Here is a 12,120-nt window from a genome sequence, read left to right as displayed (position 1 = left end):
CCAAATTAGTGTATTTTTTATATGCCTCCCTTAGAGACTGTCATAGTTTTAAAGTTCATAGTTTATAGAATCAAGATATGTGTTTTTGATGCCTAAAGAAATTGCAAGGGATTTATGTCAAAATAAAGGCCTCGGATGGTCGTCTGTTAAACCCAACACCGGATAAGCGAGGAAAGTCTGTGCGCGTGTCACCCTAGTGACACTGTTGTTAATTTCAAAACACAATATTCACGTTTTCCATGTGCGCGGCGGTCGCGATAAGATTGGACGTTTCCATTTAACACATTACGGGTGATGTTTACTATGCCAATTTGTATTGCTTTTTAAAAATGAAATTTATCGTGTTTAAGTTTTAGTAAGAACAACGATACAGATAGGGGTAAAAGAGACGTAAATGCCAGTTAATAAATCGTTATGAATGTATGATAAAAATGTCTATTATTTTCAAACATGTCCCCTCTATCTAAAATGGACCGTCCTAAGTAAATCCAATTGGGAGCAGCATTTAGTCTATGTAAACTCGTTAATGAAACAGGACGTTTCATGGTAGTCGATGAAATGACAGTTACGATGAAGAAAATACTCGTTTCAACAGGTTGTTGATCTAACATCGGGGACTATTCCAACGTTATGGAATATTCCAATATGTCAACGAGCAGACTAAATAATATGACAATGGACTTCGTTTTAAACAACACCTTTCAAAATGACATACAAATGCACGAACGGATAGCTGTTATTCTACGTCAACAAAAAATCAACATGACAGTCGAAGAATACCTTTCATCAATATCGTCCTTGACCGATTCGGCGGCGTCTGTGACAACAACGCATCCCGTCAACATCCATTACGTGAGTGAAGGCATTAGCTGGGGCGTCGTTGCACCGCTCATTCTGATTGGTCTGTTTCTGGTCGCCATAGCTTCCTGTTTGTACTGGCAATCGTGGAAAGAAAAACGGCGTATGCGTCACTTCATTGCCCAACAACGACCGCCTGACATGATGCCGAACGAGAGGTCGACCGAAACCGGAATGTCAATTAGATCAATTGAGTCACAGATATCACGTGGTTCTAGCACGTGCGAGAGAGTACCAGTTGTTCCTCTGCGACGTCAGAACTCAAAGTTCTTCTTGCGGTCTGAGGAAGAGACAAGGCCCGTGGCAACGTTGGCAAGAAAGTTGTCACCGATAGACGAGAGGTCTCACCACAGATCGGTGGATACCATGGTCACAGTGGCAGAGCGAAGTGATGACGATGGAGATGGACCACTGGTTCCAGCTATACAGGTGAGTTGGGGAACGCCAAAGACCAGCGGCACCGACAGCAGACTCGACGTTCTGAAAGGTTACGAGAATCCTTGCTTCTCTGCACCGGGGAAATTGGTTGGAAATGTGTACTGCGAGGAGTGCAACGCCATGAGCTCTCCCTATTTCCCAAACAACAACACCCCGACGACGGAGTACGACGTCGAGTCTGAGAAGAGTGGCAACGTTGCAGGAGCTATGGAACCTCACGATGCCGTTTATCCGTCAAAGGCGTACCACGCTAGACACGCCATGCCAACGCCTTTCGATGGAGCCGAAATATCATCTATCACTGTTCCCGAGAGCAGCCACGCTCAGGTGTTGAATAATGCACAGTCGTCATCAGGTAGTATGACCTCCAGCGGGACTCTCAGCCTCCCTAGCAGCATCTCACGTTTCCACGCCAGTCGCCATAACAACACCCCAAACTACCCTTTTGCCAGTACCCGGAACTGTTCCCCAATGCGACTCAACTTTACAGTGTCAAGCAGCATTGAGGTCTCTGACCACTACTCCGACAATACTTCAATGTATCCTTGTGTTGGAAGCAGTACGACTTCCATCGGAACCCAAGCAGCTTACAGAACCCCCCTTCACTCCATCAACAGCGACGACTTGAAGAACTACCATCTCGACCCAAGGTCGAGGTCCGTCAGTGCTCCCGAAACCCGTCGTGCCAGCGTCGAAATTGTTCCTGGATATAAAGCGTACAGCGTTGAAGTAGATTTGTTCCGGAGCATCAATGTCTCTGCTCAAACGTCTTCTGGAGCGCGGTCCCGCCTGTCGGCCTCAGTCTCGTGTTCTGTGGCAGGGGGCGTGGCCCACCACCCCACCCCTGTGTCGGCTGATGGGGCCCAGTGGGATACCAATTCCTCTATGGGAACGGACAAACAGGTGCTGGATGAGAACCAGAATGTTCATGGTTATGATCTGAGTGCTCTGCCTGGACGGAAGGTCAAGTTCACCGTACCTGTCCTTGACAAGAAGCAGTACTGGGTCTGATTACCGACCTGTTATGACGTTTGTTAATCAGTTGGTTCCTGTTTTGTTAAATTTGATCTTTATGCCGTTTACTTTGGTAAGTTTCTCATGAAGTCTATTATGTTATGTAACCATGTTGTACTTGACATTTGATTTATTCTTATAAAGCTAGTCAATCCATCAGTTGTGTTAACGTGTCTTTCCAGAGCACCTGGCATGGAGGCTCATGTGGGCTTGTATCGTGGCAAGTCGTCCATAAACGTTTTAATTGTTTTTCTTCTCCAAAACGATTAATTGGTCTGCTAACATTTTGTAGGGCTGTTTGCTACAATAAGGGGCTTCAAGCGTGTTCAAAACATCCAAATTGGAATTGCAATATGGTCGTTTCAGGTAGCCATCTTTGATTTATAACTACAAACAATCTTTTCAGAAATACTTTAAGGGCAAGAGACCTGAAACTTAGAGGGTGAGATGGTCACCTTGTGGAGTACCAAGTTTGTTCAACACATCTTTGTCGGAAGTCAAATATGGCTTCCTGTGGCCATATGGAACATACAAAACATCTCTTGAGTCGTCCCTTGGTTTACATATTCCCAGAAACCACTGCACAAATGAAGCTAAAACTTCACATTCATGTTCCCACCAATGAAGACAGTCGTATTTGCTATATGTATGCATGTACCCCAAAAGATAGAAATACATATGGTTACAGGTTAATGATATTAGGGGTGTATTGACTGATCCAACTTTTGATGAAGCGGTTGTCTATAAGACGACATACATATTGAAGTTGAAATATGTCGTTAGTTGACATCGAGACCAGGCTCGACTTTCTTCATGTACAGATTTGTCTATGTCGGTCTTTTAGAGGGTTACCTCCTATAGAGACCCGTGAAGATCCTGTAGAATAGGTCTTCAGCAACCCATGATTGCCGTAAAAGGCGACTTTGCTTGTAGGAGGCGACTAGAGGGATCGGTTGATATATGTCATCGTATCCCAATTGCGTGGATTGATGCTCATGATGTCAATCACTGGTTTGTCTAGTCTATACTCGATTATTTACAGACCGCCGTCATATAGCTTGAATATTGCTGAGTGCGGCGTTAAAAAACAATTAAACAAAGAAACAAACCCCTTTCACATATCTAATTTGGGCCATGGGATAGCCTAGAAGTCACGCCGGAATCCCGAGTTCGATTCGCCAACATGAAATATATTTCTGGTGTCGCCGCCGTGACGTTGAATATTGGCAAACGCAATGTAAAACCTTACTCACTCAGGCAGACCTGCATCACTTCGGGCTTTCTTCCTACATAAAGCTGACACGCGGGATGTAACTGGAATACTGTTCAAAAGCAGCGTTAAACCAACCACGCTAAATCAATGACTCGTGAAGATCCGGGTTAGAATAGGTCTTCAGCAACCCATGCTTGTCGTGAAAGGCGACTAACTGGATCGGGTAGCCAGGCTCGCTGACTTGGTTGATGCATGTCATCGTATCCAAATTGTGTGGATCGATGTTCATGATATCAATAACTGAATTGTCTGGTCCAAACTCGATTATTTACAGACCGCCGTCATATAGCTGGAATATTGCTGAGTGCAGCGTTAAACAACAAACCAACAAACCAACCCTGAAGTAAATACCCATGTACTTTACACGGCTGTTAGTCTGTTTGCATCGTCATTAGACATTCACAATACATTGTGCGGCTAGACGGAAGTAGCCGTTTTGGTGCTATTGGTGTGGGAGGACATAAACTGGTTCAACGTTGTTTTTGCAAGACTGCCCAAACGTCACCGTCAGAGAATAATCAGCCTCCTCGAATACACACACGTGTGTCTGAAGCTGTAAAGTTAAGCACCGCTTTCTACATAATTTCCATATGAAATAGACATTTTTTTATAAATAGTATGCTGTATTAAAATTCTGAAGAGACAGATGTTTCCCTTTTTAAAAAAAAAAAAATGACCTGTTCTCATTTTTAAGCATATTTATATACGCGAAACCGATTACCTAGCGACGTGTTTTGTAACTGTTTCATTTGCTTTGCGTCATATGATGTGCCCATCTGGCGGAACAAGTGTTCTTTTACCATCATTCCAGTATGAATCCGAGGTTGTTTTTTTACATATAATCAAATTAAGATCAATGACAACTGTTCGAACCTGTGGTCAAAGTCCCGTGTACACTTGATATTTCCCCAGTACCCCATGATATTAAGTGGATTACCGCTGAATAGTTGTGGGGTCTTTGGGATGGAGTAATAGCCTCCCTTGGACTATGTACGGCTTTTACAATCTAACAAGATGGACGAGAGTTCCTGGCGCACATCTAGGCAACGACTGCTGAAACTCTCATTGACGACTTTGTATTCATACGAAGTGCGGGGGCACGGGTGGCCCAGTGGTCCAAAGCGCCGCGATTCACTGTGCAGAGTTGCGTCCCTTGGGCACGCCAGAAACCTATGATTGTGGGTTCGAATCCCGGTTCGCCCCGATTATGATTCTAGGTTTGTCAGCACCATACCCGTGTTCGTGGTTTTCACCGAAGTGGTAAACGTCTGAGACCTGCATCACTTCGGGCTTTCATCCCACATTAAGCAGACACGCCGTGATATAACTGGAATAATGTTAAATGCAGCGTTAACCCAACTAACTCACTCACTCATACGAAGTGCGTGAATGTTGTTTGTTTGTTGTTTAACGCACTCAGCAACATTCCAGCTATATGACGGCGGTCTGTAAATAAAGTCTGGACCAGTATACAGTGAGTGATGTCATGAGCATCGATCCAAGCAATTGGGATACGATGACAAACATCAACCAAGTCAGCGAACTTGACCACCCGATCCCGTTAGTTGCGGCTACGGGAATAGGGGTTGCTTTTGTCCAATTCTAACCCGGATCATCAATGTTGTCCACTACAACAGCAACATTCCAGGTATGTGTTTAATCGAGGCTTGATCTGGCAAACCAGTGGTTGATAGCATAAGTAATGATGAAGACCACTGGGGCGCAATGCCATCCAATCAACCAGATCACACATTAGAACCACTCGATGGCTGTGTACGATTCATACCTCAAGTATTAGGTACTGGGGACCTTCTCTGAGTCAGAACACCCACAGGACTCCGGATGTTTGCACTCAGCAATATTCCAGCTATATGATGGCAGCCTGTGAATAATCGAGTCTGGAACAGACAATACAGTAATTGACATGGGCATATCTACCCGAGGCAAGGGAGTTAACTGACTATATAAGGCCAGTTTCCACTGGCCTTTTTGTCAGTTAACTTCCTTGCCTAGAGAAGTTGATATGAACATCGCCCACGCAATTGGAATACGATGACATGCATCAGCCAAGTCAGCGATTCTGACCACCCGATCACGTTAGTCGCCCGATTTCTCTTTACACTAGCATAAGTCGTCTATTACGGCAAACATGAGTTGCTGAAGACCTGTTCTACCCCGGATCTTCACGGTAGCTCTATCCCTGTTGAGTAGTGAATGTGTGAGTGAGAGTAACTATTTATCCCCCTACGGAGTCTGGATTTGAAGCGGTCCACACCAACCCATGCTGGTCGTTATTAATTGATCGGTTAGTCAGATTCAGTGACATGGTTGATGGTGAAAATCGCCACATAGAGTGGTGAGGGAGTGAGAGTCGTTCCTCATAGTATCAGTCAGTGGTTTGCCTGGTCCACGGTCGATAATATGTGTATTTACAGGCCGTGATCGTACCTAGCTGTTCCGAGTGCATGTTACTCAAGACACTCGGCACATACATTCATATGTGAACAAGAGTGAGTGAGTGAGTTGGGTTTAGTGCCGCTTTTAACATTATTCCAGTTATATGACGGCTTAATGTGGGAGGAAAGCCCGAATTGATGCAGGTCTCAGACGTTTACTACTTCGGTGTAATCCACGAGCACGGGTATGGTGCTGACAAACCTAGAAACAAGAAACGGGGCGAACCGGGATTCGAACCCACAATCATAGGTTTCGGGCGTGCCCAAGGGACGCAATTCTGCACAGCGAATCGCGGCGCCTTAGACGACTGGGCCACCCGTGCCCCCACGTGAACAAGAAATGTAACTACAACACTACACACAAGGATGATAAAGCTTTATTGCATACAGCATATATGAACCAAACAAACTCCCACAATTCATATGGACAGGACAAAAGACTTTCTAGGACTGATGAAAGGAACACTGGCAAACTGTCGCAGTAAACAGAGGCAATGTTACCCCACATTGCATTCTGAGACGCTGTTCGATGGGGGGACACACTTTTCTATGCTACCTAACAAACCTTTCAAATTCTGATGAAGCTTCGGCTTAAAGAGCTATGAATGGTAAAACCCTGATGCTTGTGGTGAAGGGTTTGTGTGATTTATTATTAGCATACACGTAACCTCGTTTCATTGAATATTAGTTCATGGATAGTTCTAAAGCCAAATTTGACTTAACGATCCCAGAAATCTTCACATTGGGTTATCCAAATATGTAACTGGTGTGCTCAACTAGAGTATTATGATCTATTTCATTATATCACAACCTGCTTACCCTTATCAAATAGCCAGCAGTCTTTTACACATTACAAGAAAGTATCTTAAAGTCATCAGAAGGGCATCTACAAACGGCGCCTCAGAAAGTAGTTTTATTTCCACTGCCCTTACCCATAAGGGTAGTACCAAGTCAAAGCTAAACACTGTTCACATCACAGTCAGATTCTATTATCCATGTGGTACGTAAGCTGGTCTGAACCCTTTTCTAAGAATATTTAAAAAGCCCATTGCTATCCCAAACCAGTAGTCTTCCTAAGGCATACAGTACATTGAATGAGGTTGGTATTAATACTGAATGGAACTTTGATTCCTCAAGTCCGAGTTTCATATTGTTCCCTAACACACCACTTACACAAATAGTTTTACCAATAGCAACTAGACACAGGAATCACATTATCCACACAAACTTTCAATAACAACATTACCCTAAGTTGAGAGCGTAGCTAAGTGAGTGAATGAGATTGGTTCATCCTTCCAGCATTTCTGTTATACCTCTACTGGAACATACCATTCCAGCTATAAAATTCTAGCATTTGCAGCAAAAACAATTGTCTATCTAGTGCAGTGATTTTATCATTAAACATCTGCCATCACCTAGTGCGAAATATTGTAATCTCTTCTCTACGTTTACAAGTTCAAAGTGTGTTCTTTCAACCTGAAATAAAATTAACAGCTGAAACCTTATGTTATGTTGGGTTTCTTAAAGTTATTTGGTCTGGAATTGGCAACAATTAAATTTTCAATCATGTATCAAATATACCTATAAGATGTGTTTGAGTCTAATTTCAACTTTTATATCAGAGATACTTACTTGTACTTATGAGTGAGTGAGTGAGCGAGTATGGTTTTACACCGATTTTTGCAATATTCCAGCAATATCGCGGCGGGGGACACCAGAAATGGGCTTCACACATTGTGCACATGTGGGGAATAGAACCTGGGTCTTCAGCGTGACAAGTGAATGCTTTAACCACGAGGCTACCCCCCACCCCAATGTACTAACAAAGCTTAAGCAACAATTTAAAGACTTTTTTAATATGTAAAACTATTAAGGAATGGCACCATCATGAGTATGAAGATTGCTACATTGAAATCGTTGTAAGACATCTTTTAACAACAAAACTATTGGAAAATTAAACATAATAAAAATAAAATAAAATAACACAATGCTGCTTAAAAGATAAAGGAAGTGTTCCATGATTTCAAAAGAAAGGGAATTTAAAGAATGACATTTCTCATGCAGGCTGTTCGCCTTTTGTTGAAAACATTCAATTCCGTCACCATAGAGTTACTGTTTCTATGGCAACAATTAATCATGCAAATACCTAAACCCACCCAAGCTAGCAGTGTTAGTTTAAACAGATGACGTTCACTGATGGAAGAGACAATATGAATACCCTTTAAAATATTATCCGTAACATTTATTAGTAGTAGGAATGTCCTTAAAAAAATTGGACTGCAAGACCTCTCTAAACAAATGATTAAACCTATGAAATTCAAAAGTATAGGTTATATAATCTTAAATACATTAAGTCCTTAAATATTTTGAGTAATTATTACCACTAATACAAGAATACGGGAAAAGTTATTAAAACCTGTCATTTCCTTTTGAAATATACATATTATTACTGTTATTATTATTGATAAAAATTATAGAATGGCGACAGGATACAAAGGCCTACAGGTCAACTAAAGTAATATGAAAGAATCAGGTGTTCTGTAACTTCTTTTGAGCAGTATATATAGCTACTTCTATCAGAAAAGTATCAGTGTGGGCAAAGACAATATCCAGTACATTGGATCACTGTTTTTACAAACTTATGTTTTGAAGTTGTTTTTTTATTTTCTAAGCCATCAAGGAAAGAACAGTTTGACAAATAAAATTCATAAAAAACTATCCATATTTTATATTCTGATTCTGGTATTTGGTTCCGTTTGGTAGTTCAGTAAAACGAAAAATAAAGTGTCCCACAAACCTGATAGGCAAAAACCCTGTTCAGTTGTGTGAGATCGGGACACTGAATATGTTGATCTACTCAAGTGTAAAAACATGCTTGATAAAGGTTTTTTTATCTGCACTGAGGAATGATCACAGCAGGGACACCAGAAATGGGCTTCACACGTTATACCCATGTTGAAAATCAAACCTGTAACTTAGGCGTTTCAAGTGAACGCTTAAACCACTGGTCTACCTCACCCAATGCCCAACCCCCGAATTTGAAGTTATCATTAGTACAAACTGCTTGTTTGTACGTCTACTCTACCGATCAAAGAATCGACTCATCCAGTGAGATGCAAGACTCTATAACAATGAACTATATCCACTTGGTACCAATAAATATCTGGGGTAAATATCTAACAATTGTGTTTCACTGATGATATGTAGAGGGCAATGCAAGGACTAGCATTAGCAACTTGGAACCGTCACAAGCAATTATCAAAATCTGAGAATTGACATAATCATGAGAATTCCTTCAAGGTATCTATGTACAACTATTTACATACATACAAATAGAGAAAAATAAACATCTTTATTTACAATGCTAAAGGGTGATATTTTGAACACAGGTCGCCTTCTCGGAAAGCTTGATATGAACTTTGTGTCCTCACAATGATATGGACAATGTCTCTTCATTGAATGATTAACACATGAATCTTTACCCAGTGAAATGCCATTAGCATCATTCATCAGTACCGTCAGATATCCTTCTGACAAAAATATTACTCATGATATGATAGTTTGGGATGATCAACTTCATAATAATTAAACAGGGCCGAGCATTGGAAAAGGTTTGTTTTGCAATATACTGCGATACAGGTATCTGTATTGTAGGGCTGTTATGATTAACTCGCGTATTTGGTGAATCGAACCTTAACCATTCATGAATTGAATTCGTTATTCATGGCCACTAGAATCGAATATTAATGAATATGCTATCATGTATATTTACATACCTGTACCTAAAGATATCCATAACAACATATTATATGCATAGATTTCTTTCAATAACACTCTAATAATATTTAATTTGATAGTATTGTCACTGGTCATTGTCGCATTTGAGTAGATACTGGTACCTGGATAAGTGCAGTATATAAATGTATAATTTATTAATAATTAACAAACCATGTCAAATAAATTATGATGTTATTGTTTCACTGAATATAATAAATAATACATAAACTGCTGACTTGTTATTGTAATTGTGAATTAATATTCGTATTCGTAACCCTATATTCGTGATATGAATCGTATTCGCCTCATAGTGTATTCGTTGCAGCCCTACTGTATTGAGACACCTATTGTGATATATATGTGCTAAAGTGTTTGACATCAATTGACACTGATTGTACATCCAGATCATATTTTCTATATACTGAAGTTTACATTGTTTTGTAAGTCAGTTTCAAAGGGAAACATCACTTGTGAATAAATTTGTGAAACTTTTAGGTTACAAGGATACAAATAATAACAAAACTTGATTTATTTTTACCCAATATACCGGAACAGAAAAGTAATTCCAATATACTGTTCAGTCCAACAATTGCAGCAACGTTTCTGTGTATATCTAACACTTGCTTGATAATGGTGTTACAATCTAAATGTAGCTAGAACTACAATAAAGAAGTCGATCATCCAATCCATCTTGTCGTAAGTCACATGTCCAACTTCTAAATGCCCCTCAAAGATCTACAAAGATCCCAGTTGGAAACTGTAACATGATATTACTCCAGGTGATTTCACTTTGGTGGTACTGACCAGTTTAAAAGCATTTCACTGTATAATGAAAATGAATGGATAATTGTATCAATATTTCAAAAGAATATCTAAACACGTGTTATTGTTTGAAATGACATTTGATAGTGGGAAACTTGAAATCCTGAAAGACAAAAAGGAATGTAAGAATGAGGAAATCTGGATGAAAAAGTCTCAAAACTTTAAAATCAAATCTGTGCTGGAACTATTTCCCTAAAGTGCTTATCGAAAGAGCTGCACCCCAAATCATTTACTTAGGAATGAAAACATTCGTGGATATGAAGAAAAGACTGAAGACATTACAAAATCTCAGAAAGTCCCATATGGACAGCCAATAGAATCCATCTTATCATGTAACATGTCACACAGACTGCAGTCAACACTAGTCTCCAGTATATACAAAGGACATCTAAACAATGCAGACAGATGCTTTGCTCTTAGTGATTTGTAAATCAAATAGAGCCAATCTGTAACACAGGGCACACAACACTATAATAACTAAACCTTTGTCCATAATGCAGGGGTCCTGTATTTCATGTCCCCTCTACATGCTTCTCTGCACACAATGGTTTACCTCATGGCATTCCTATTTCAAATTTCAAACAGTGGACAAATCAAACTTCATGGACAAAGCAATGTACATGTACTGAAGCACATTCAGTAAAATGTCAAAACTAAATTGTTTACAAAAATGTTTCAAATCAACAAGATTGGGATTTGAATTAGTTTGATGGTACTGTTTTACAATTTCCATCCTGGTTGTGGGGTGAGTGAGGGGTCAAGTTTCACTCCTTTCAAATTTTGTTTACAACATAAACAAACATAGATACCAGGTGTCCCTAAGTTCCTGACCTAGTTGAAGTTTAATTTGTGACAAACTACATATCAAGGACAAGGTCGAAAATAATTACCAAGAAATGCAATCATGTTGTCCTCAACTTGTTAAGAGTCTTATCATTGACCATTTCAGGGTTTGACTATTATAATTGTCGCAGCAAACTTGACCATTGGCTCCCAAAAGTCACTGGTCTCACAGAAAATCTTGCCTGACAATTACAAAGCACAAAATTACAAATATTTCACATGCCTGTTCTTTCTAACATTTGTATGGTGGACTATCACATCTATTGAACCCGAGAGTGGAGCAGTGCAAACACACAAGAACATGTCTACTTGTAAAGTGCACACACTCTGTAAAACATCAACATCATACTAGGTCTGACAAAGGCATTATTCCGTATCTCATATATACTGTTTGTTTGTTTGTTGTTTTATGCCACACTCAGCAATATTCCAGCCATATGACGGCGGTCTGTAAATAATCGAGTCTGAACCAGACAATCCAGTGATTCATATCATGAGCATCAATCCACACAACTGGCATATGATGACATGCATCAATCAAGTCAGCGAGCCTGACCACCCCATCCCATTAGTCGCCTCTTACGCCAAGCATATCATATACACTAACAGTCCTAGTTTCCCGGCATGTCCTGGGGGACG

At 40.4% G+C, this 12,120-nt stretch overlaps 1 protein-coding gene across 1 annotated transcript; it reads left to right on the top strand.

Moving 5' to 3' along the window:
- Positions 1 to 509: 509 nt before the first annotated feature.
- LOC124135674 lies at positions 510 to 2,459 on the top strand. The gene has a single exon (XM_046501116.1). The coding sequence runs from the start codon at positions 631 to 633 to the stop codon at positions 2,305 to 2,307; it is 1,677 nt and encodes a 558-aa protein (XP_046357072.1). The 5' UTR covers positions 510 to 630; the 3' UTR covers positions 2,308 to 2,459.
- The last annotated feature ends 9,661 nt before the right edge of the window (positions 2,460 to 12,120 follow it).

Source organism: Haliotis rufescens, unplaced genomic scaffold (assembly GCF_023055435.1).
Source record: "Haliotis rufescens isolate VD_foot unplaced genomic scaffold, xgHalRufe1.0.p SCAF_92, whole genome shotgun sequence".
Classification (NCBI taxonomy): domain Eukaryota; kingdom Metazoa; phylum Mollusca; class Gastropoda; order Lepetellida; family Haliotidae; genus Haliotis; species Haliotis rufescens.
This window is presented reverse-complemented; position numbering and strand designations above follow the sequence as displayed.

Coding starts and splice junctions, on each gene's coding strand:
- LOC124135674 (XM_046501116.1), top strand. CDS start 631: ATGGAATATTCCAATATGTCAACGAGCAGACTAAATAATATGACAATG.